Source organism: Falco cherrug, chromosome 18, assembly GCF_023634085.1.
Source record: "Falco cherrug isolate bFalChe1 chromosome 18, bFalChe1.pri, whole genome shotgun sequence".
Taxonomy (NCBI): domain Eukaryota; kingdom Metazoa; phylum Chordata; class Aves; order Falconiformes; family Falconidae; genus Falco; species Falco cherrug.
In genome coordinates, this window is record NC_073714.1 from 6,714,339 (window position 1) to 6,740,253 (window position 25,915).

At 48.1% G+C, this 25,915-nt stretch overlaps 1 protein-coding gene across 2 annotated transcripts in view; it reads right to left on the reverse strand.

Annotated features, from left to right (window-relative positions):
* Positions 1-269: 269 nt before the first annotated feature.
* The window catches only part of GFPT1 (glutamine--fructose-6-phosphate transaminase 1), a 41,076-nt gene continuing 15,430 nt past the window's right edge, over positions 270-25,915 (reverse strand). For both annotated transcript variants that reach the window (XM_014279187.3, XM_055695986.1), the window contains 17 exons: positions 25,749-25,856; positions 24,227-24,352; positions 23,539-23,597; positions 20,889-21,023; positions 19,939-20,000; positions 19,058-19,137; positions 15,353-15,458; positions 13,877-14,040; positions 13,173-13,268; positions 12,732-12,829; positions 11,383-11,503; positions 9,070-9,227; positions 7,083-7,197; positions 6,599-6,726; positions 5,678-5,845; positions 5,198-5,359; positions 270-4,559 (listed from right to left, as the gene is read on the reverse strand). In XM_014279187.3, coding sequence (XP_014134662.1) covers positions 4,515-4,559; positions 5,198-5,359; positions 5,678-5,845; positions 6,599-6,726; positions 7,083-7,197; positions 9,070-9,227; positions 11,383-11,503; positions 12,732-12,829; positions 13,173-13,268; positions 13,877-14,040; positions 15,353-15,458; positions 19,058-19,137; positions 19,939-20,000; positions 20,889-21,023; positions 23,539-23,597; positions 24,227-24,341 — 1,812 coding nt within the window. In that variant the 5' untranslated portion in view covers positions 24,342-24,352; positions 25,749-25,856 and the 3' untranslated portion in view covers positions 270-4,514. The remainder of the gene's footprint in view (positions 4,560-5,197; positions 5,360-5,677; positions 5,846-6,598; positions 6,727-7,082; positions 7,198-9,069; positions 9,228-11,382; positions 11,504-12,731; positions 12,830-13,172; positions 13,269-13,876; positions 14,041-15,352; positions 15,459-19,057; positions 19,138-19,938; positions 20,001-20,888; positions 21,024-23,538; positions 23,598-24,226; positions 24,353-25,748; positions 25,857-25,915) is intronic.

Here is a 25,915-nt window from a genome sequence, read left to right on the forward strand (position 1 = left end):
CAATTCTGTCTCACCTAGCGATAGTTAAATGAGAATTAAGGTACAGGCGGTAATCCCGACTGCTCCACCCTGGGGGTACTTTATGGGCTTTCTTTGGAAAGGGAATTTGGAGTATGTTCTCTATCTCACACACAAAAAGAGAAAAAAGCCTCGGCGGTTGGGAGGGAGGCGAGTTAAACCCTGTGTCTTCCTGCTTTGTACGTCCTGCCCTGAACTTTCATGGGGGTTACCTATTTTTAAATAGATTTAACTAAAGACCAGTAATTCCGTTTGTTTAATGTAGGGCACTTGATTTTATTCAAAGGGTGAGATACAAAAAGTAAGCAAAAGGACAAAACCCAAATTATAAAACACTACAGACAAAAGAAAGACATCTTCTGCATACAGCACACAACAGGAAACAAGATACAGACTGGTCCCCACCAACCAAGCCAGCTGGGTATGTACAGGCAGAGGCAAACGGATCTAGAAGGGAAGAAATGGTGGAATTTGCCACTTCAAATGTCTATTTACATAAACTGAATCGAAGGCAAATAGTTTTCTTTCCTTTAATTCAAACCAAACGCTTCTTTGTTTCTTCTTCTTCCCGTTTCTGACGTAGAGGAGGGACTCTGTGCTTTGAGGCAAGTTTGGTACATTCAGGTAGGATCTAAAATTAGCCACAGCTAAACACTGACGTGCTACCTCAGGTGCTGAATTTCAGTGCTCCCTCCACCTGCCACGCTGCCACCAGGCACTACGAGCAGCAGCCAGAGAGGAGAGAAGCCAAACTTTGCACGGAGGTGTTGGTGTTCCTCACGCCTTCAGCTCTCTCGGGCTGCAGCTCAGCCAGACCCAGCATCTCCAGGCTGGGCTTAAGGCTCCTAACCGAGCAGGACTACGGGTCACCTCCACGAGCTCCCTCCCTCTTGACTTGGGAACGGTCCGCGTGAAGCCCTTTCAGTACAGAGGGGTTGAGGCTTCACAAGCGTGGGTGTCAAGGCAGCCTTCTGCCAGACTGGCATCCCCGTGAGAGCGGTACGTGGCTACCTTCAGCTCCGAACGGCCGTGCTGGAACGGAGATGTTGCACCTTGCAAGGAGAGGGCTGCCCAAAGACTGTTCTGGGCTCTTAACAGAATATGCACCCACACGGCACTTGCTCATCTGACAAACTCCAGGAAGATCTGTCTATAGCCTGTTCCTTCAGCACGGCGACGAAGGAAACCCTTTCTGACAAGTCTACCCCCCATACAACTGAATTTTCTGTTGTGTGTGGAATAACCTCACTAGCGGCGTGGAATTTGTCTGAGATCTGCTGGGCAGAAACAACCTGCGCCGAGCTGGAAGTTTTCTGGTCTTTGGTAATTAACAAACCCTAAGACCTATGGGCACGTGCTTCCCTTTAAGCCTCTGCAGACATAGATGAGGAAAACAGTTACTTAAAATAAATTCTGAGAAAAGTATGCAGTAATTGGCAGCTGCTACTCCAAAGGGCAAAGGCTGTTATCTGTATTTACCTGTGGCTCAATTTTAGTGACAGGGCTACTGAATTTTTGAACACCTCAATTAGGAGGGAGGGAATTTTACTGGCTCAGTAAGCAAAACATTCATTTTGGAGAGCAGAAGACTGACTGGCTGTTAATAAATATCACAAGACATTCTAAACGTTTTCTAAGGAAAAAGAGAAACATCATCTTTTCATAGAAATGCAACACATCTAGACAAAAATGAGGTAAGGAAAGCTAAGAAAAGTCCTTTATACATTCTCACTTCACATAGGCATGGCAATTAACAACAATGAGATGCTGAACAGATTCCCTACCATGCTCATCAGAGAAATTCTTCAGAGCAAGTGTGCTCCACAGCATTCTTTGATATCAAGCATTACAATGTCCGACAGCCCAGTTGCAAGTAGCGGCTAAACCTCTGTTTTGGCAGGCAGAGTTTTATACACGTCAGGCAGTTTGCTGGCGACTCGCAGAATGCGGGGGGTGAGTACTACCTTACTTCTGACCATGAAGAATCTGTCACGAGTCTTAATGCCTTAAGTTACAAAGAATAAGGATTCGTCTATCACAGCACAAAACAAATAGCTCGGCAATATCTGTACAGTTACACCCAACGTGAGAGCGTCAGACTTACATCTCTAACAGGCTCCTGTTCTTTGGTCCTCTTTGTATGCAACGTACTTTCATAAATATTTAACAGCCTGCATTATCGAACTCCTACTGAATAGCGACTTGTATTTCAACAAGGATGTCTACTATCCTGTTTGCTAGGAGACTTGGTAAGCTAGCGGACAATCATCTGTACACGGCTAGATAAAAGCAATGCTTGCTGCTTTTCTTCTGAGCAGAATAGGAGAAAAAGCTCTCAAAATAATTCTCTTGCGGGCTACTTTCACACGAGCTCCCATGCTGACGAGAGCACAGGATGCGATACTGCAAGTCCTCGTGTCCTTGTGCTGGGGGGAAACTGCCTCAGCTCCAGTTCCCCACGTGAAAGGTTTGCACAGTTTCTCTTAAGCCAGCTCAGTGGGGGAAAGAGGAGGAGGAGGAAGAGGAGGAGGAACAACAACTGTCTTCAAAGCATTAGCACTGAACATGCGTTGTTTTTTCCTTAAGGACAAGCATCACCTTCAGATGAAGCATGGAAGTCTACTGGTCACGTTTAGGCAGAGGCACGTAACTGTTAGGAGTCAGTGTCTCATAAGCGAATGCTGTATAAATAAAACGCGCTATTTGCTGCTTTGTTCTCAAACAGACACTGGCAGCACAATGTGGTCTTAAATTAATAGTCTGAATACAGTGCTAATTAATACACACCTATCTGGTTTGAGAAGCTGTCTGTCTCCAGGCACGCAGCATTTCATCCTCATAATAAAACTACGCCTTGAGCTGATACCGAATTGAGTCGCTGCCCTTTCACACAAAGCAGAGCTGCCCCAGCCGCTGGGAACCCTCGGGCTCGGCAGCCATCTCCCGCTGTCCGAGCCACCGGGACTGCTGCTGCGAGCCACCGGGACTGCTGCTGCGAGCCACCGGGACTGCTGCTGCGAGCCACCGGGACGGCCGCTGCGAGCCACCGGGACGGCCGCTGCTCTGCGACCGTGGTCCTGCGCAGGGAGGACGAGGCTCGGCAGGCAGCCCCCACACCAGCATGGGGCAAGCGTTGCTTTACACCTCGGGGTGGGTTTTTCTTTTGATGGTGCGTGTGTAAAGCGAATTCAAAACCCATCAAGCTGGTAGGAAATTCACCTTTTTGCATTAGGAAATACATAGCCAACTGCCCGTTAATGGCTTTGAAACAGTCAGCGTTAAGTCTTGAAGGTGCATGTTCTGTGTAACTTCTGGTTCTCTGCAAGCCTGCTACAAAACTATTACCAAGGTATCTATCTCTGTTGCGTCTGTCATCTTTTTTGTCCCCTCCAATTTTAAACCGGCTGGATTTGACACGAGTCACACATGAACTGCTCCTAAATAAACCAGAACCCTCGCTTCCACTAAGGGGCTTTGGCTAACACAGCAAGCCTCGGAAAGGGAGCTCTAGGGCCGTCTCTCTGCCGGGGAGGTGCAAGGTCGGAACTTTCTTCTGCGCATTCAGACTAGTAAGTGACCTGCAGCAGCATAAAGCTGGTTCCCTAGGGTGTGTTCATAGTACCACAGTGCTCAGTTCAAGGGGAAAAAAATCCTCAACACAGGAAGACTTCTACTTTTTTAAAAAAAAAAAACAAAAACAACAGCAACAATAAAACACCAGCACCAACGGAGCACTGCCCATATTCCTCTTTTCCCCCACTTTGGTAAGCATCCGTCCCGAGTCAGCCACTGCTTCCATTTACACTCGAAGGCGCGAGTTCCACTGTCTTCACGGGCACAACTACAGGCATACACTGGCGTTACACAGCGCGCTGTGGCCCACCGAGTCTACGAGATTGTCACTTGCTGGGTATTTGGCATAGATAAAATCCTTCTGAAGCAACATTAATTTTCTCAGCACATTTACCACGTGCCTAAAATTTAGGAGGTTGTGACAGGTCAGTTGAATTCCCTTTTGTACATGAGGCAGAAATTTACCCCAAATGCTTGTTTCCTAAAATACTATCTGCACAAGCATGGCGGTAACAGCTCTTGTTCCAGTTGCATGTTCTAGTGTCCTGCTTCACTGCCTGAGAGCATGACAGGTCATTCATTCAATGGGTTCTCATCAACAATTGGAATGAGCCACACTGGATAAGAAACAATGACGTTATCTGAAAGTGGAGGGCCCCTTACCTAGAAGACTCAGTAATCCTTAAAGAAAACCATTTAACATCTTTCATGGAGGTCTATTGTTCAAAAAACCCCAAAGCTATTGGCATAGCATGTGGAATCAATTTGACAATCACTAATGTAATGGAATTACGGTGATCTTATACACAAACAATGATTTACCAAAATAAGATTTACCTAGGGGACTTTAAAATCGAGTTATTTTGGTACCAAAAAAAGTCTTTCATTTATTTCCCCTTTGCCCCTATGATTCAGATGATCTTTCACTCTACAGTTACGGACTTGGCCAGATTTCTTGGAAAATCAACCTGCAGAGAGGGAGGAGAAAGAACATGCTTGTGAGTATTTACACACTTTCTTTGTTTGTGTATAACTTTGTCATGTGTGGAACGTTCGTTCTGCGTTTAAACTGAAAATGACCGAACATATTTTCACGTTAACTTAGGGCAACCGGTGCAGAAAACGTCCGTAAACCTAACCGCTACGACTCCTCTGTCGAGAAGTGAGTTAGTCCTTTTAGTCTGCGCTGTTACAGTGCTCAAAGGATAAAAAGTCACTGTGATAAACGGCAGAGGCCAGTGTCTGTATTAAGATCAAATGCCTAACGCCAACAGGCTCTGTTTCTTTGTCAAACATCCTTCTGTGGATTGTTACCTTCCTCTTAGCCTCCTACCAGCCGCCCCGAAACTGTGCGCTCATGCCAGAAAACAGACATGTGTCCGGACCCAAACCGCGCAAGACTCTGCCAGGTGTACTAGACCGCCTTCCAGTTTTGTTCAAGCTTCTGTCACGGCCAGCTCTGCCATTTAACTGGGCGTTCCACTAGCTCCAGCAGCTCCACAGACAAACCCACAGTCTCCCAACAGCACCCAACGCATCTCCTCCAGACCTGCGGGCAGCGAGCACGAGCGCAGAAGGGAAGGCAGGGAAGGCAGGCGGTACTTACATCGTATCCTCGGAGCACCGCGAGGTGGAACGCCAGAAGCTGAAGTGGGATAACGCTCAGGATCCCCTGCAGACAGTCCACTGAATGGGGAACTTTGATCGTTCTTTTATTGTTTTTAATTGTCTCGATGTCTTCCTTATCACAAATCACAACAGGTCGCCCCTGCAACAAAGGGAAACGTTGAAGAAAACCAGGTCGGGAAGATCCTTCTCTCACTTCCATTCATGAGCATCAGTAAGAACTTTTTACCGAGTTTAGAATAAAAACAGCTGGGCATCCCTGTAGCATATTTTAAGGGGCAAACAAACCACACTGGGTCTCTGCAACCTGCTGCAAAAATTCCGCTTGAAATGCCCAGAACATTTACTGAATTCACATTTCAGGCAGCGACAATAAAGCAAACAGTTTGGGTGCCCTGTAAAGTGCTTGTGTATTAAAAGCAACGTTTCTGATGCGCTGTAAACTTTTACAGGTGCTTACCTGCCGTGCAATGACCTGCTGGAGGGCGTTCTGGCACTTGGCGTACGTGTGGTCTCTCATGATGATCATGATAACAGGCATGAGTTTGTCCACCAACGCGAGAGGACCATGCTTCAGCTCACCTGCCAATATCCCTTCAGAGTGCATGTAGGTAATTTCTTTGATTTTCTAGATAGGAAAAAAAAAAAAAAAAAAAAAAAAAAAAATCATTCATCAAGCTCCGGGCAATACTGTCTGGAGTTTTTTTAACAATCGCTGTGGCTTCTCCCACTTTCTTTGAAAGCGTGTTCTGGCTCCCCTCAGACCCGACGTGCAGACACGCCAGCCTGAAAACCCGGAACAAAGTAGCGCATCTGGGCTGAGCCGCTTGCAAGCCATCACCGCTTACAGCTCTAACACCAATCCCACCAGGGGCCGTATGATTTGTGCCGGCCAACATATCTGTCATCACAGCCTCGAACTGGGCAGGCAAATGCAAAAAGCTGCGTTTGCATGTCAGCGGGCGACGGCTCTTAAAACAACAGGAATCTCCTCAAACATAAGAACTGCAATATATGGTTTTAGGAAGTACGTGCTCAGTTTTGGATGCTCAGCATGCCTGGAAATGCCACCCCAACAGTTCAAAGGACGGATTTTATTAGGGTGCCCAGTCTGTCACAGTAAAGCATTCCCAATGTGAATGCAGAAGGCACACCCTTTCAGCCCACGGTAGCCTGTGGCTGTTGCGTGACGGTATCTTTACGTGGCCACCTCAGTGGCATCACGGCGAGTTTTAGCTCTCCGACCCCATACGTCAGCCAACATGCCATAACCGTTAGCTGCTTTTACAACAACTTGTAGCCAGTGTTGTTTCCTGCGCGGAAATCTGAGGTCCATAGCTAAGTGCGCTTGAACCAGCTTTAAACAAAAGAAATCTCTTACCAAAGCTCCCTCAAGACATGTAGCATAATGGTAGCCACGTCCCATGATGAGAACAGACTTCTGATGGTATAGCTCTGTGGCTAGCTTCTGGATCTCATCATCCATACTCAGCACTTCTTTAATTAAGTCTAGAAGGAAAGAGAAGAATTCATTGTGTGTGCTTATACGCCTGTGCCTCTCAAACTATACATGCTCTTTATACTTCATACACACAGACAGCAGTGATTTGCATAATAAACACTGGACTCGGTGTTATAATAGTCTGATTTCACAGTATTATTTATTATATATATTATCGCGGAAATATTCATATTATATATATGAACATATTAGAGAGGACGCAGTGGTGGAAGTTATTGCTAATTGCCACGTTGCGCGTATCTGATCCCCTCGGTCTTTCAAAGCAAGCCCCAGGCATTGCTGAAGTTCATCTGTGCTACTGAGTTTCACTTTGGGAGACGCGATAAACGCGGCGGTTTCCCACCTGGCAGTCCCTTTAGACCACGCATGATTTCCTTGCGCCTCTCCTGCATCGAAATTCTGTCATCGCACATCATCAGGGCAAACATCACCAAAGAGACAAACTGGCTGGTATAGGCCTTGTGGGGGAAGAGAGCGAGAGAACGCGCGTCGTTACGACAGTAACAAAACAGTGGCCACCTACGACATAGAATCCTTAGACCGGCTGCTGACGTTACGCTGAGCACGATACCAAACGGCAGCTTTCACTCCAGTTAATTAGCAAAGATGAAGATGAAATTCACAGGGGAAACCCCATCTGAGCAGCTCTCAGACGGAGGCGTGCAAGGGCACGATCTCCTTGACTCCTAGCGATTAAGACACAAGTAAAACGAAGTATTTCCGAGAAGCCCTGGCAACTATTAGATCCTGGTTTGTGACCATACCTGCGTCCTTCCTCGCTGCAAGTAAACGCTGAAAACACCGAAGACGGAGGGACCTGCTGAGCAGCGACGTGGGGTGGAAGCCCACCACTAACGCTGGGCCAGGACAGCCAGCTGGCATTTGTCTGGACCCATGTGAGGAGCACAAAGGCGGCTGAAAAGGTAACTGATTCGCCACCCCCTTCTTCCAGAACAGATTCTGAACCCTTCACCTTGTAAGGCTCCGTATTTCTCCAAAAGGCCAGAGTGACACAAGTCACTGACCTCGGGGAAAAGTCACCTGCACAGGCAAATGAAATCAGTGCTCAAGTTAAGGCAATTTTATTCCCCAAAACACGTGAGGCACGTTACGAAATGGTCTGTGGTCCAGCCGGGGACTGAAGTTGCTTAGATGGAAGATGAAGGTCCGTGGTATTTCTGTCCCTTCCTAAGCAACGATCAAACAAACTTTCCCGCGGCTATCTACACTGCAGAAGATCTTAATAGCTCTGAAGGAATCTAGGAAAGCTTCAGTTCTGCTGACTAGCAGAGTTCGATATGGAATGTGATCTACTTTAATTCTGTAACCTTCAACTGCACCAAAAGAAACAGCACCCAGCGGTCACGCTACCAGCATAGAGGCTGTCTGTCCCACGCTCTCCAAGCAAAGTTCTGGACAACCCTAGGGCAGAATCTTTCCAGGTTTGTATTTCATATATGCACAACTCGTGTAACTCCCCACATCACCAGAGAGAAAATGCCATTTTGCAGTTATCTGCAAACTGTAACGCTGGCTATGTGAAAACAACCCGGGGACAAACAACTCGTTCAAGAGCTTCTTGTAAGAGACTCAAGAATTTTCCATGATCAAATTCCCCAATGAACTATTAAACTCAAATGTGGGTTTTGGCTGAATTTATGTAACAGATTGACATCATCTCGCCTCTAAATATAACTAAATCAAAGCAGATTTCACCATGCAGAAGCACTTCATCAAAATGAAATGCAGCAAAGCAAGTTATTTTATACTGTATCACACGTAGCCAGACGCATTAGCCACGGAATAATTGTTAGGTGGACATAAATACTGGCCTTCTGTAAAAGACCGTTCCCCCATTTGCTGGAAGTGTAGTTTTAACAACACACTTTCTCTAGTAAAGCAGTGCCATCAAGGGCAGTTACGTATGGTCAAAGTTCCCATAATCTTGCCCTTTAATTTCCTTTTTCATCTTAGTTTAAATGGACCCTGCACCTCAAAATAAATGATGGCAAAGGGGAGAAAATTCTTGCCTCTTAGGGGATTCTTCCCTCCGAGAACCTTTGTATTCAATGTCTAATATTGCTTCCTTATAATATTTATTTTCAAAAGAAAAAAAAACCACAACAAAAAAACCACCCCTTTGCAAGATACAAGAAAAAGAAAATTAAGTGTTGCTGGGCACATGGTCTCATTAACTCCACAATCATCAATAGCAACCGGTCAAAGGGGAACAGGGAGCACTCAGCAGAGGACCCGCTGCAGCCAGCACCTCCAGGAGGAGTTTCAGTAACAATAACGTCGTCAGTGAAGTCCATGAACTCGTGACTCACCTTAGTACTGGCCACCCCGATCTCTGGCCCAGCATTGATGTGGACGCCACAGTCCGTCTCCCGTGATATGGAGCTGCCGACCGTGTTGGTTATTCCGACGGTTAAGGCTCCCCTCTCCTTGCAGTACCGAAGACCCATCAAAGTATCTGCTGTCTCACCTGGGAAGACAGGGATTGACAACGCTGCAGTTGAGCATCGGTTACCGCTGTCACTGCAGAAGCCGGAATTGACAATTGTAAAATTTTAAAACGTAAAATTGCAGTGGATTTCCCAAATAGAATCTTAAGAGGTTTGCATTTGCAAGTCAAAAGGAGTTAGTAGTTATTTCAGCCCCCAAATCAAAGGGGTTAGTAGTTATTTCAGTCCCGGAACACTGTGTTTTAACCCTAAAGTGAAGACAGGGAAATCTAGAAAACACAAAAGCTAAGAATAATACCTGGTTTAAGAAAAAGTCGGTATTCTGCCATGTTTTTGGTTGGGTTTTTTTTTTTTTTGTGTTGGTGTTTTTGTTTTTGGTTTTTTGGTTTGTTTTTTTTTTTTTTTAAAAAAGGCAGTTCAAGTGTATCTTTAACAAAAACCGCTTTCTTCCTTTTCCTAGTTACTAAAAATTCACTTGAGGCAGGGTTAAAACTGTGTATCAGGGCTATCTGGACATAACGCAGCTGATGCGCAGAGCGGATGCCATGGCATGGTTACAGCTCGCCTCGGGAGCACTCCCACCACCCTGCTGCCCCGGGAACCCACGGAGCTGTTGGGCTGGTGGTGCTCACCAACAACCGAGAGCTTCCAAAACCTGTTGTCAAAGAGGTTACGTCCAGAACTAATTATCCCTGTTCAAAATCATTTGCACCATGCAAACACAAGCTGGCTTTGATCCAACTTTGCTTAATGCGTTGATTCAAAACCTCTAGATGTAAAAGGAAGGCGAAAAAGTTGGTTTAAACGAACACGATGGGGGAGGAGGGGGAGAAAACCTTGTGCTGAGGGTCCCTGCAGCGCCGCTCGTGAGCTGAGTGCCAGAGATGGGACTAGAAATAGAAGCTACTGCGTGTTCCACCTAGCGCTGCCAGTTTGCTTGTCCTACAGGACACACCTCTGGAGCGCTCCTGCGTGTGTAAGGTGACAATAGAGCATAAAAAACCCCCAAGGTTGGTTCGGCACACTTCTCCTTCAGGACACCAATGCATAAAAACTGCTCTGCAAGCTGCGCTACTTCAGGTCGTGTAGGGTGGGAATCTACGGCTAGAAAAACAGATCTATGTGTGTGTGGGGGGGGAACTGGGGTTACTTGAGCTCAGTATTTACTTTGGGTTTGTATTGCCTGATGACCAAGCTCAGGTTCCAGGAAAACCTTTGTGAGCTTGCCACATCCAACCCTTTGTGAGCTTGCCACATCTTTCAGGGGAAAGATGCATCCCGCAGCGAGCCCTCAACCACGCTCCCCGCCAGACTGGGACAGCACAGCTTCCAAGGGGAAGCAGCAGCATCTGCATGCGTTGTCAAAAAAAAAAAAAAAAAACACCAACCAGGGAAAACTTGAACATGAGCCCCCTACAAAGACAGGATACTCTGAATTACTTGATACCGAGAATTAAAAATTGCTACCAAAAGAGTGTTTTAACCTATGGAGAAAAAATAACAACTGGTTTTAGTATCAAAGCTGAGTATCAGTTATGAAAGTCTACAGTGGTAAACACAACTAAGAGGGAAAAAAAAAATACTGTGGTTTTGTATTGCAGTTGTCCTTGAAAATCTTTTGGACGTGACACATTGCTGCTTTTTCTTTTTTTAAGCTTCAGCGTGTCTTTTATCTCACATTCCATTCCAAGGTTGCTGTATTTTTTGATACTTGTAATAGTTTCATTTCTTTTATGGATCCGATCTATATAGCTTTGTATTTGGTATATATAGCTACAGATAGATAGGTAGATATTATATATATAGCTATATAGCTCTGTATTTGGTAGAGCTTTAACTAGAGAACTAAAACTACTCAACAGAAACTATCGAGTTGCCTTTACCCAGAGCTCAGCAGCATTTTTTTTAGTCTGTTGATTGACGGAATATTTCCTCACAGAGCAAGGAAACAAAACTACCATTCCCATAGGTAAGACTCAGCTAAACCAAGCCCTGCACCAGCACGCAGATGGACAGGAGGAGAACCTCTCCGTTTCTCGTACGTGCGTGCCAACTCCTCCTCTCACACGTACCACACGCGATCCTACAGGCAGGCGCCAGAATTTGGCCCCGCTGCCTCTTCCCTCCCAAGCTAACGTTTACAGGGAGCGAGTGGGTGGTGAAGTGAGACCGTACCTGACTGGCTGAGGAAAAAGCAAACATCATCTCTGAAGACAGGGGTGTTTCTGTCCAAGAAGTCACTGGCTAGTTCGACCATAACAGGTAATTCAGTCAGTTCTTCCAGAACCTGACGGGTCTGGGAAAAGGAGATGACAGAAAATTACATATTGCATCATGCTGAAAAAAACCCAAGTGTTTGGAGCACCAAAAAAACCCTTCTAGCTGCCACACACTGGAAAATATTGCTATCAAAACACCACGTAAAAATCAGTGCTGGATTATATTTTAATTACTCAGTATACCCACACTCGAGTCGCACAGCTACCCCTGTGGAAAGTGACACTGCTTTTGGCACCACAAAAAGCCCGGGAGGCCAACACCTCCCTCACACACAGATTGTTCTTAAATAAGCCTTGATTATTATATGCTGCTACGTATACATATAAATAAATATAAATATAAATATATGAACTATGTAATAGGGGGTTATCCTGCTATCAGACTACAACTTGTATTACTGAGGAACTCAGAAACCACCACCTGTATCCAGGTCAAGCCACAAACTTGTTTTGGCTAGTGGAGGGATTAACTACTAACGTTATCTTATGGAGCTAATGAACAAAGATGAGCACAAATTTTCTTTCCCAGTCCTTGCACATCAGTTAACATAGCTGCATTTTTGCAGCATTTCTGGGAGAAGCAAAAGGGCTCCTCTGTGAAGCTGCAGAGTACTTTTAATTGCAACATTATGGGCTGCCAAGCTAGAACCCAGAAAGGCTCCGTCCACAGCCATCGTGCTTTAGCCAGACCCTGACCAGAGAGAATCCCACAAAGGCTGCACGCACAGTGAGGTACAACGCTGAACCCCTCACTGCACGGGGCAAGCGGGGCGATGTCCAAGCAGGAGCCACCTCTGTCTGCGCGAACAGCAAAGGAGGAAACCCCTTCTGGCTCATGGCAGCCCCTACACCTTGCTGCAGCATTTGCATTCTTCTCTTTCCCTGCCTCTTTCTGCACTGCCTCTTTCCCTGCCAACTCTCTTTTATGACAGAGCAGGTTTTGTTTTGTCAGGCCTTCTGTAGCAATGAAAGTCACAGGTGAGATTTTTCGTAAGAATTCAAGTTCTTCAGCTTTTACTTCCTCATGCTGTTGCTGGTGAATCAAAAGCCTGGTGTATGCAGCTTTCAAAAGGGTCTTCGTTCATCAGTGTGCACTTGTTCAACCTTAACCTGCAATCAATCCCTAACCTGCAATCAATCCCTAACCTGCAATCAATCCCTAACCTGCAATCAATCCCTAACCTGCAATCAATCCCTAACCTGCACACACACACCGTGGCTCACAGATCAAGACCGTCCACTTACCGCAACTCCAGCGTGATAACTTGTCCCACAAGCGATAAGGATTAAACGACGACACCTCTGAATCTCCTTAATGTGATCCTTCAACCCGCCAAGATTTACTGTAAGCAAGATTCAGAGAGAAAAATTAAGGTGGCCAGGTAGCAGGAAAACCCTCAGCGTGACTGGCGCTAACACGCAGCATGTTACAATCTCCATCGGCCACTTTGCAAAAAAAAAAAAAACCAAAACCCAAACAAACAACATTGCAAAAACACTGCCACAAGAAGTAATCTTGCCACCAGCACACGTAACGCTGGAAGCGCTCCCTGAGAGACACCCACGTTGTCTTCCACCAGCGTGTTTTTATCTCCCATGTCATCACCTGCTTCCTCCCCTATAACTACTGGGAATCACTACTAGGTACTGAGCTGTCAAAAATAAAGGAGGCTTAAGCTCAATTACCCGTGTAGTCATCAAAGTTGACCCTTCCTCTCATCGTATTAACAACAGATTCTGGCTGTTCAAAAATTTCCTTCTGCATAAATGAGCTGAAGTTACCTATAAAAGAAAGAAAGAAGCAAAAGATATGAGAACACTTTAAATTACCTCCTAATAATTTATATTTTTCCCCGTGTACGTAGGGAAAAGCTTGGACCAGAGTCACTAACAGGCCAGTTACCAGCCAGAAATTATGAAGCTGACGCTTCTTTCTCTGCCAAAGCATCAGCTCATCACGAGTGCTAGATTCAGGTTATTAGAACATGTCAACGAAGGGTCAGATCCGGAATGGCGAGCCTACCAGGGATTAATCTTGGAAAAAATGGATACCTCCAAGGAGGAGGCAAAGTTCTCAGCCCCACAATCCCCTCATCATGGCCTTAGCAGCTAGAGGGAACGTTGCACTAGATGTAAGGACAAATTTTTTTCACCGTGAGAGTAACAAAGCACTGGAACAGGCGCTCAGCCAGGCTGTGGGATTCCTCTCCTTGAAGATACTCCAAACTTGACGAAACAAAGTTTGTTAACACTCTGATCTACTTGGCCCTGCTTTTAACACAGGGATGGGACCAGATGACCTCCAGAGGTCTTCTTCAACCCGACTTATTCTGTGACTCCAGGGAGAGGACCCTGCCCCTCTAACACAGGTGACATCCAAAAGATTTTACCCTTCATAATTTGCTGAAGTTCCATCTGCAGGGTTTGCACGGCGCGTCCAGGGTGATCGCCTGCTGTGCGTTTAATCCGGTGGATGGAAAGACGGCCATCGACCACAGCTGCTACATCATCATCTTCAAGGAAAATCACTCGGTTGGTATGCTCAATGACGGCACTATAAAAGCATACACCATTTGCCATAAGACATTATCCTTCAGCGAAAGACGGGGCTACAGCCCTATTTATAATCCAACATACAGCTTTCGATTCAAGAAAGTTCCTCATTTCAATGGAATCTCTTTTAAAAATCAGACGAGTGCTGTAAAGTACATTTCCACACTGCCAACAGAACTGGATTTTTTCCACCCAGCTCATTATTAATCTCAGTGCCTGCTTGAAGAAGAAACCACGAATTCCTCAGACAAAGCAGCGTGTGCAGCAATGTGATCTAACCGTTAGGAGCTAGAGAGTGGAAGTCAGGGAGACGGTAATTTGCCCGAGCACGCAGGGTGCGCAGCTACAGGTGCAGATTCCCGTCTCGGTTTTGCCAGTGATAAGCCATTGTCCCTCCCTGCATCTCCTTTTCCCAGTCTGTGGAACTAGGGGCAGCTTGGCCACCTGTTAAAGTACTCCGAGACCTGCTTAGAGGCACTCTGAGAATTAGGTACTATGGAATACCTTCCCTGCCTGCGGTTTGCTTGGGGAATGTCAATATTGCAATTACCAGCGGGGTTTAAAAATCTCCAGCCAGGTTTTAGTCCGTGCTCCCTCTGAGCTGAACGAGGCAAGCTGTACTGAAATACATCGGCTCCCTCTTTTCGTAGCTTTTGTTCTGACCTTGGGCAAGTCACCGAAAAGCTCTCCAAAATCAGAACGCATCGGGGTGTCCTAAGACTCTCCAAAATGCTCTGACGAGGAGAGCTGCAGAAGTCAGCCACAGCAGTATTTTTACATTTCTGGAGCAGGTACTCATTTCCCTACTACAGAGAGAACCAGAAGCTCTGGTAGGGCTGCTGTCGAGTTAAGTCTTCCCTCCCTCCACTGGGATTAAAATAAGCCACCTTTGATGATGAAGGAATTGCACGCGTGCAGAGATCCCTGGAGAATCACCGCAATTCTCCTGGTAATTAGCACAGGGATCCCTGGAGAATCACCGCAATTCTCCTGAAAACGAGCATCTGTCCTGTTAATTTAGGTCAGTACTCTCTCAGGTTTCCCATCACACACCTTGGAAATCTTTACCGACCTGAAGAAGGATAACACCACTATTCCAAAGTGCTCGTTGGTTTCTTTAACAAACTCTCACCTAACCCACCTTCGTCTCTTTCAGGGCTGCACACGGTAATTAGTGCATGTTTGTGAAGCAATGGCCACACTGACGTCATTTACTTTATTCATAAAGAAACCAGAGCCCCCCCAGCTCGCGTTGGCCTCAGCTTTAAACAGCACATTTTTTGTATACGCTAAAAGATCCCGGACAACGTTACCTAGCATCTGAAGCAAAGTAGTACTCCACAGCTTTCTCCTCGACAGGGAACAGGCAGGTGGTACTGTCCACACGCGACAGGCTGCAGCTCCCCTTCTTGTCCTTACCTAGGGGACAGCAGGATCAGGCGCGGCGGCCGCGATGCCCCAGCCAGAGCAACCCCGGCGCGGTACCAACACGAAGCACTACTGTCACCACCGCGAGCGGTTACAGTAGATTGAACGGCGCCGGTGGAGGAGGGCAGCCCTCGTTCGACTGTGCCCTTCCTCAGTTTGCTTGCAAGGGTCTCACGTGCTTCTTAACGAAGTCGGGAAGCGCAACGTTAGCGCACAACAATTGAGTTCGAACACAATATTCGGTAAAATTCAAACGAAAGTTTAGATGTGGCTCCACTAGGAGAAGAGAATTCCAGCTGCTTTACGAGCGGTCACATTTACCAGGTTTTCCCAGTTGAATCTGCCCTCTTTATCATTTTTAATTCGCTCCTGTTTCGCTAACTTCCCCGAGGCTCTGCGAAATCGAGCAGGATTGCTCTTTCTTTGTCAGTTCTTCTCAGCAGTGGGGAAAATCTTTCAGAGCTGCCACCTGCGCACCACACTGTCCCACTGCGCACTGGCAGATGTAACCCAAACCTGGTTTTGTCTGGCTGAGCTAACGGGTTCAGGCACAGACCAGGAAACCCACGATTAAGTACTCGGCGTTGTTCCTGAGCTATCGAGTACAACCACCTTGTTCTGATCCAAAAATTGCACAGCTGGTAAACTGCTGCGAGTCTCACGCTACTGCCAGGGAAGGATCTAGGGGTACCGAAGGACACCGGAATAAGAGTTGACTTCTGAAAAACTTGCACTAAGGCTTTTTAAAAGTTCAACGTTTCACCAGGGATCCTTTCTGAAGTATTCTGGCAATTCCCAATTCTCTCTGATCCTCCCCCTCCTCTTTATCTGCAGAAAATCCTTCTCGGTGGCGCAGCTCATCAGGAATGCAGATGAGGACCACAACACCTACTGCTCAGCGCTGACCGCGCACAAAATTATTTGCCCGTCACCGTGCACAGTATGGTACCGGGTGGGGGTGGATTAATCAGTTTATCTAGCACAATGTGCTTACTGCTGAAGAATACCAACTTGAAGTTACTCTGTTATATATTTATTCTATAAGCTCTGATGTTGGGTTTCACCCACCGGATACCAGTCTGATGCAGTGATGTAAGCAGAGCTCAGGATGTTTAGATTTATGCTTCTGTAAACGAAAACGCAAAGAAAAAATACTGCTTTCATGTTGATACTCAATAAGAAGGTTCTACTCAGCCAACAATTTAGAGCCCTCCAGTTACTGAGTCAGCAAATGGGAAAAAAGAAGCTCCCGTGTTGTTGAGTTGAGACAGGACAGACGGATTTGTTGTTGAGAAAGGACAGAGCAAAGGTGTTAGTGGCCGTTCTCCAACGGAAGCACCCATACTTGATCAAAACACGCAAATTTTGTTTCTCAAAACAGAACATTTCCCTGCATTGACTTTACTATGTTGCATTGCTTTCCTATGTTACAGGTTCTACACCGAGCTGCAACTGGAACGTGTGTGTGCTGTGCACGGACACATGCACTATATATATATATATATATATATATATATAATCTCTTACCAAGGAGTGGTCAAAGAGTTACAGTGAGTATGATCAGCCCGTTGTGGCTGTTACGTTATCTATGCATTTGTCCAGAGACTGGCCATTTATCTCTAGATAAACTGGATTGCTGCTCTACGGCACCTACCAGCCAAATACTAGAATTCAGAGGCAACACAGAAGTAATCTTTTAATCTTTTCCCTTCTAAATCAAAGAATGGAGACATCACAGAGAATTAACAGGTGGAGTAAAAAGCGGGCAGGGGGGGTGAATTTTTCAGGAAGGGCTTAGTGGCCGTGACAGCCGAGGGGCTGCGGTTCTTAAAGCCGCTGGGAATTAAGGTTAACCTGACGCCAGAATCTGACTCTAAATACTTCACGCTGACTTAAGAGAGAGAACGTCTGGTAAAAAGAAACAAGACCTCGCCTAATGTTTGGATTCAGGCAAACCAGCTCCTGAGAAAGAACAAACACAGTTCGTCTTTCAACAGAGTGAGGTTCGTTTCTCCTCCAGCGCAAGAGCCCCAGGCCACTGTCTGCTGAGGGTGGAATCCCATTTATTTACAGCAGCCAAGAATCGGGTCCTTTCCTCTTACAGAAAAGCACTCTGCTACTTTAGGTGTGAGCTTAGCTCATCACATCACGTATGACGGGTTAGCCTTTAAAAAAATTAAGTATTTAATGTGAATTAAAAGTGGTTCACCCAGATGAATGACCAAAGGGGATGAAGTTCCAGCTTCAGGTCAACCTTACTGCTTCTGCCAGAAGCTGCAATTCAGATTCACACTATGATCAGGAGGGAGGACGTGCCTCTTCGACAATCTGAACGCCAGAAGGAATTTTGGAGAATATTTGCATTGGGATTATTAGCAGCCTCCCATCTAAATGGGATGGGTGGACTGACGGGTGGATTTTCCTGTGTGTTGCTCATGGTGTTTCTGATCAAGAAGTAATTTCGATTGTCCCACTTGTTTCCCTACACTACACAGAAAGCAATAACCACGTACTAACGAGACAACGCATATTTGTCTCATTTATGATTCCTTTCCTAAGGAACTGGAGGATTTGTCTGAAATTTCAAGTATTAAGATTTTTCTCCGGTAGGCACATTCCTCCATTTTTATGGATATTCCATCAAAAGAATGATCCACAGATTGTACAGCTGAAAGTGTAATTGGAAAAAAAAAAAAAAAAAAAAATCACCAAACTTCAGATAATCGGGGGGCGGGAAAAGCATTACATACATACATTCAGGATTACTGCTAATTATCGAACACCACCCAAGTGTAAACACAGACAAAGCTCACTGGGACTGGTTCTCCACGGTGCACTGCGGCAAGCTATCGTTAGCAACACCAGTGGCAAGTAGTAAGACGCAGCGTGACAGTAAGTCCCGTCGGTCGCTGCATGCTTAGAGAACTAGTCCAGTGCCCAGTAACCCAACGGGTTCAGACTCCTCTGACAAGGGTGAATTACGGGATAACTCTTGGCCACTTCTCATTTGCAAGGGTGCAAACTATGCGCCTACAGTGGTAAAACACACGTGTGAAAGATGGATGGACAACACCAATACAGATTGCCACACGAAGGGGAACAGCATTCTGCTTTTTACAAATTATGGGGGGGGGGCAGGAGAAAGGTTTGAGAGAGGGGAAAGCCCACAGCCTGCAAAGCACTCGTCATTTTTGTCCTTGAAAACAAACAGGTCCATAAACACCAATATGCCACCCACAAAATATGAACTTAGATATCTAAGTTTAACCATACCGTTAACTTTACTACACTGAACTCTTCTATTTCGTTCTATTCTCCTGCATTAAGATGCGTTTTCCTTGCAACCACTGGACATTACAGCTTTGATCATAAAACTAGAGGCTAACTTGAGCTACGTGGTGGTACAGCACGTGCTTAAAAACTTACTTCAAAAAATAGAATCTCTTTCTTATAACGGTTTAATTTACAGATGAAAGTTTAAAAGTGGAATACGTATTCCAAAGCGTGCAACTGTGAAACTCCACGCTTGTACGTGGGTCCCTGTGCGAATGGAACGTGGTTCCTACGGGGAAGGGGGTGCACACACTTACCCGTCCGGTAGAGTATTGGGATGTGGTCGGTGGAGAGCTTGTGCTCGCTGCGTACTCCTATGAGCAGGGGGCTGCCTCGCCTGCAAGAAGACACCGAGTTACAGCCCTCAGCACCCAAAGATTCATCACCTTGACACCCGACCTGAAAGGACTGTTGTTCTCCAGCACAGCAATGGAACTGAACTTTAAAACAAACCCAAAAGCGAGCTCCTCCCAGAGAAGTTGTTGGTGCTGCAAACACAGGAGGCCTCAAGATAGAGCGGACTAATCTCTGAATAAACACAACACAAAGACATGAGGAATCTGGCTCAAGCTTAGCCAAAACTCTGCAGGAGTAACTGCAGTCCCACAGCCACCTGAACCAGGAACGTGCTGGCTGTTGCTCGCCGTACGTATCCGCAAACGGCTGTTGGCACCGAAACTCAGAACCTGTTTTAGGCACAACATGGTCAAACCGACCCGACTGATGCTGACGTTTAACAGCGGGGCAGACCTGAGCACCAGGCTGGCCCCACAGAGGACTTGTCTGAATGCTGCCACACTCAAAGGAAAAGATAAAAGCATCTCCTTTCAAATCTCTCACAACTGGAGTCTAAAAAAAAAAAACAAAAACAAAAAACCAAAAAAAAACCCACACCAAACAAACAGCTGTTCCAGAGCAGTTGGGGTACGGGTGGTCAGCAAGAAATTTTCAACACATTTCTGAGAATGTTTTTGTTATGATAAATAAGAAAGGAGAGAAAGGAAATGGAAAGCAACAGCCACCCTCGCAGCATGATGAGAATAACCTCTACTCCACTGCCTTCTAACTTGGAGGGATAAAAAAAATAAAAAGCACATCCCGTGCCACAAAAAACGTTCTTCCCAACAGCAACGCTTACCTGGTACCGACGGCTTGCCCAGGATAATGAACACTTTTGAACACGAGGGCAAAAGCACCTTCCTGGAAGAAAGGAAACACAAACTGGTTATCCCTTTGCCTGAAGCCTGGGCCACCACGTCAGGATTCCCAGCACGGAAACCGCACCCCTGTTTCTGCAAACAAGTAAGAGAGACCGAACCGGGAGCTTCACAGCCGGGTCTTCACAACCGCCAGGAGCGGGGGGCTCATTCTGGCAGGCTGTGTGTCCCCCCCCCAGAGCCCGGGCAGCTCCTCCTCATCCACGAAACGAGCCTTCTCAACTCCCGGCCGCTGCCCTGGGACAGCACGGCCGCTCGGGCGAGGGTCCCGCGTCAGTTCAGGGTGCGGCGAGGGGACGTACGGCGGCAGAGCGTTGGGAAAAGCGGCGCCAAAGCGCTGGGGCGTTTGCTGAGGTGCGGTGCCACCGAGCGCACCGCTGAGCCGTGGCAGCCCGCCCGCAACACGGGTCCTTGGTCTGCTGCTGGCACTGCTCCTGCCAGGCCAAGCACTGGAAAAAACCCTCCTGGAGAGGGCACTGGGAGGGGGCAAGCTGCAGCTGGGTGGGGGTCCCGCGCAGGGCAGCTCCCACAAGAGGCCAGCACCTCCTCCCGATGCAGCTGCGGGAAGAGCTGAGGAACTTACTCCCACTGTCCCCCCAGCGCTACCACCCCCCACTCACCACCCCGCACCCCAGGAGGGGCTGCCTCGGGGGGCTGCTGCGCCCCCGCATTTCGACATTTTTCACGTGAGTGTTGACTAACATTAAAGAAAACCGAATATACGTCCGAGATGAAGAAGGGTCAGAATGACAAAGACCCTCCGTAACGCGTGCCACAGAGCGTCCACGTGCACGGCGGTGCAGCACTGCAGTACACCCGTTAGCGTGCGTGCGTCCGTCCCCAGCCGTCCCCACTCCGCTCCCAGCATTACCAGCTGCTGGATGACCCTCTCCACCAGGGTGGTGAAGCTGATGTCGTCGCTGTCGCGGTTGTCGTACATGTACTTGACCAGTTTGGCGATGCTCTCCGTGTCCGTCTCCGACTCGAAGTCGTAGCCCTTGCTCTCCTGCAGCGACAGCACACGTTGGGTAACCGGCCCGCTGACTTCCCTTCCCACCTTGCTTTTCCTTCCTTCTTTCCTTTTCTAATTTTCTTTTCCTTCCCTTTCCCCATCCTTTGTTCCGGCACTTCCTTTTCCTTCCTGTCTCATTTTTCTTTCCTGTCTTCCCTTCTCCTTCCCTCCTGCATGTCTGCTTCCTTCTATTCCTTTTTTCCCCTCCCGCCTTAAGTCCTCCTTCCTTCTTCCCTGCCTTTCTTAGTCCTTCCTTCTTCCCTTTCCCCCTCTCCTGCTATTCTCCTTTTTATCCTTCTCTTTTTTCCTGCTTTCCTTCCTTTTTCCTCACTAATCTTCCCTTCCTTTCCCCCTGTTCTCCTGCATTTCCTCTCCTTGTCTTTCTTCCCTTCTCTCCTGTCTTTTCCTTTCTCTTCTTTCCTTTCCTTCCCCTTCCCTCAGACTCCTTCTCCTTCCTCCCATTTCCTTTTCATTCCTTTCCTTCCCTTCCTTTTCTCGCCTCCCATTTCCTTCCTTCTTCCCTACCTTCTCTTTCCCATCTTCATTACTTCTTCCCTTCCTTTTCCTTGCCCTCCTTTTCACTTCTTTTCCCTTTCAACCCTTCTTCTTTGCTTTTCCTTCCATCTTTCTCCTCCATCCAGATGTACTTCCTTCCTTCTCCTCCTCCCCCCTGCCCCGTCAGCGGGAGGGAGGGAGCAGGAGGGTACAGGCAGGAGCGGGCGCGGAGCAGCGTGCACAGGAGTAGAAGGGTAAGTGTGAACGGGAGAGTGAGCGCGCACGTGGGGAGCGAGAGTGCAGTGAGTGCACGTGCTAGTGCAAAAGGGAGGGGGAGAGTACGCGCGTGTGAGTGCAGGCTGAGCGTGCACGTACTGTGAGTGCACGTGGAGTGGGGCGGGAGTGTAAGACAGAGTGCAAACGCAGAGCGAGCGTGCACACCTGTGCTCCCGGAGCCAGAGCTGGGGCAAGCAAGTGACTACGAACAGAGAAACGAGTGTGAGTGGGGGGTGAGCACCACTGGAAGAGTGAGAGTGAGTGCAGAGTAAGTGGGGAAGCATGAATGGAGGCATGAGTGGGGGATGACTGAGTGCGAGGGGTAGTGTGAGTGGGGGGAGAGTGCAGGAGTGAAATAGGGGGGGTGGGAGTGAATGGGAAAATGAGCAAATGGAGGCGAGTGTAAGAGTGAGTGGAGGAGTAAATATGAGCAGGGGAAGAAGGGAAGGAGGCGAGAGTGTGGAGGAGCATGAATGGGAGGTGAGCAGAGTAGGAAAGTGTTGGGGGAAATAAAAGTGTGTGAGAATGAGTGGGTGAGTGAGGAGGAGTATGTGTGAGTGAGGATATGAGTGGGGGAGAGAGCGGGAGAGTTGAGTGTGAGCAGGGGAGTGAGCGTGAGGGTGGCATGTCAGTGAGTGCAGGGGTAGTGAGTCTGAACAGGGTGAGTTCAGGAGTGGGAGAATATGACAGCGGGAAATGGGGGAGTGAGGAGGAGTGGGAGGGTGATTGTGAGTGGGGAAATGAGTGAGTGTGAGTTCATGTGTAAGTGGGCGCATAAGAATGTGAGTGAGGGAATGAGGAGGGGAGGAGTGAGAATAAGTGAGGGAATAAGGAGGCTGAGTGTGAGCGGTGCAATGAGTGTGGAAGGGTGAGTGGGGGAGTGAGGAGGGTGTGTGGAAAGGCAAGTGAACAGGAGAGTGTGAGTGAAGGGGAGTAACACCTGAGGTGAGTGGGGGAGAGTGGGGGAGCGAGTGGGGAATGAGGAGCAAGGTAGGGTGTAGGGGGTGGGAGGTGTGAGTGCAAAAATATGAGTGAGGGAACGGGGTAGCGAGTGGGGGCCTGAGTGAAGGAGTGTGAGTGAGGGGAGTGTGTGTGAAGTGGGAGACTGAGTGTGAGCGGGTGAGTGAGGAAACGGGGGGGTGAGAGTAAAGGAGTGTGAGCATGAGTGGGAGAGTGAGGAGGAGTGCAAACAGATGAGTGGGAGTGGGAGAGGGAGGGAATGGAACAATGAGGGGCGTGTGAGCAGTGTGAGTGTGAGCATGTGCGTGGGGAACCAGTGGAGGAGCGGGAGTGGGAGAGAGTGGTGGGGGAGCTTTAAGTGAGCAAGTGGGGGAGCACAAGTGGACAGTAAGAGTGGGGGAGTGTGAATGGAGGAGAGTGAGTGTGAGGGGGAAGTGTAAGCTGGGGTGCGTGAGCAGAGCCGTGAGTGAATATGAGAGTACGAGTGAGGGAATGCAGTGAGTGCGGAGCGTGTGGGTAGGGGAGGGTGAGTGTGAGTGAGATAGGGAGGGACTGGGGGGATGTAAGTGTGAGGATGTACTCAGAGCAGGAGGCAGTGGGAGAGCGTAAGTGCAAGTGGGAGTATGAGTGGAAGAGTGAGTGGGAGAACAAAAATATGAGTGGGAGGATGTGACTGGAGGAGTGTGAATGTGAGTGGAGTGGGAAAATGTGAGAATACAAACGGGGGGGGTGAGCAGGGGGGAGCAAGTGCCGCGCGCGGGGTGCGGGGGTCGCTCACCAGGAATTTCCGCAGGTCCTTGTAGTTGGTGATGATGCCGTTGTGGATGACGATGAACTCTGGAGGCAGAGAACGGCCCCGCTCAGCCCCCGGCCTGGCAGCGGGTGCCCGCGGCCGCGTGGCACGGACGGCACGAACCGCGTCAGCACCGCGCTGGGCAGAACCGAGCGCCGAGCCTCGTCCCCCCGGCGTGACCCCCCGGCTCTGCCGGTAACCGGTAACGGCAGACGATGACAATGACCCGGGTGGGCCCAGGGCTACTGAGATCCCGCAGAGTTTCTGAGGGGGCTCACACCTGGTGGCTCCCAGCCCGGGGGGAGGCGGTGGCCAACCCCACCGCGGCCGGGCTGCGCCCCACCGCAGCACGGAGCGCAGCCACCCTCTTCCGTGCAGCCGTGATTATGAAAAAAACCATAATTAAACGGGGGGGGGGAGGGGGGGAAGTATCCAAAATCCCACCCCAAAGAATAGCCACGAAAATTCTTCACCTTCAGTTCCATTCTGTTTCACCCCCTCCTCACACTGTGCCCATGAAACCAAGTCCAAAGCCCTCCAGCCTCACAGTAACGGGGGTCAGCCCCACAGCCCGCCACAAACCCCCCGCCCCGGCACACACCGGGCACCAGCGACAGCCACCAGCTTCCCCCGACGCCCCCAGACCCGCGGCTCCTCACGCAGCCGCGCTCACCGTTGTTTTTATCCGAGCGCTGCGGGTGGCTGTTGATGGGACTGGGCTCGCCGTGGGTAGCCCAGCGGGTATGGGCGATGCCAAGGTGCACGTCAAACTCGATGTCCAGGTCCATGTCCTGTTGCTCTGCAGAAGTAAGAGAAGTTTTCAGCACTGAGGGGCTGCCCTACCCCAAGGTCAAGGTGGGCGCCTTGCCAGGCCACCGGGGTCCGCAGGACAGCAACACCCACCAGGAAACACCATCCACAAATCCAACAAAACACCCAGCTTGTTCAGAATGCAGATGCATGCAAGTAACCTCCCCGCATTCCTCACCCCGCCAAAATAAAACAAAACAACTTTAAGAAAGAATCCGACCTTAATTTTATCTCTCAGGGCTGCACCTTGCCATCCTGTCAGCTGTGACCGAACCAGCCCGTTTCATGGTTACGTACAACTATGGTCAGAATATTCATCACTAACCCTTGTTTCTAGAAAGCATGCCGTTAGCATTAATGTTTCTTTGGTTAAAAAAAAAAAAAAAAAAAAAAAAAAAAAAGAGTATTCCTTTTGTTCTGTAAGCATCACCACAATCTCTTTAAAACCGTAGACCCTGCAATCTTCTTCAGCAGGCAAACATTCCTTCAGAAATATTTTTGTGTATCTTCTATTTCTGCAAGGCACATACCGCCTCGCCGGGACTTTTCAAGGTCCTGCTTTCCTCTACGCTACGACCAGATCTGCCCAGCTCCCCGTCGGACACAGCACTCTGCTCCGTGAGGTTAGTGCTAGCACAGGTTAGAAGTTCAATTACAGCCACACGGCGGCTCTCGAATGCCAACTAGAGATCTTTACTCCTCTGAAAAGCATCTCCCCGTCCTCACACCGCTGACCTGCATTCCACACCCAAGAACTTCGTGTTTCCTCGCGATGCGCACAGATTTGATGAGCTGAACACTTAAATCAAGGTAACCCAGAGAGCAGAAATGGATGCAGAAGACCTCACTCTCCGCGTTCTCATCAATTTGACAGCTGCACACATACATCAGTGCTTTCCTGAAGCCAGCTGCATCGCCCATCACCACTCGGATGGACAGCTTTAGCTGGGACAAGCATTACATATGAAAATTCAAAATTCAACTGGTGAAGAAGAGAATTTCTCTTTTTGCCCAAGCTCTAGGTCTCTGATAATTATCTGCCAGATATTCCCCTTTATCCAGCTTAAGGAGTATTTTTGTTTCGGGCTTGTTTTTTTTTTTGGTCTGTTTCCTAAACTGTATTTCAGGTCTGTTTAACTTTAACAGGATGTGATTCATTTTGTCTTGAGAAATCAGGACTTCTCTGTAACTCCATGACAACACCCACAGGATCACTGGGTTCTTCACAGCACACGAGCGTTGACATCTCAGGTGCTTTATAGACGAGTTATTTGGAAAGACAGTGTTTCTGGGTAAACCAGCTGATATTCAAAACACAAATGAGGTCAGAGGACATTTCAAGGAAAGAGAGGAGGCCAAGAACAAAAGGGAAATAAAATACGTACTGTGAACCTCTTCATCCAGAGCCTTCACTTTCCCCTTCTGTTTGATAAGCTGGATTTTGCAAGCGTTAGCTTCCCAGTCCTTGTCATTTCCACCATCGATTCCCACACCTAAGCACCACCACAGAACACGAAGAAAGAGTGTGAAGTGCAGAAGGGGTATTACAGTA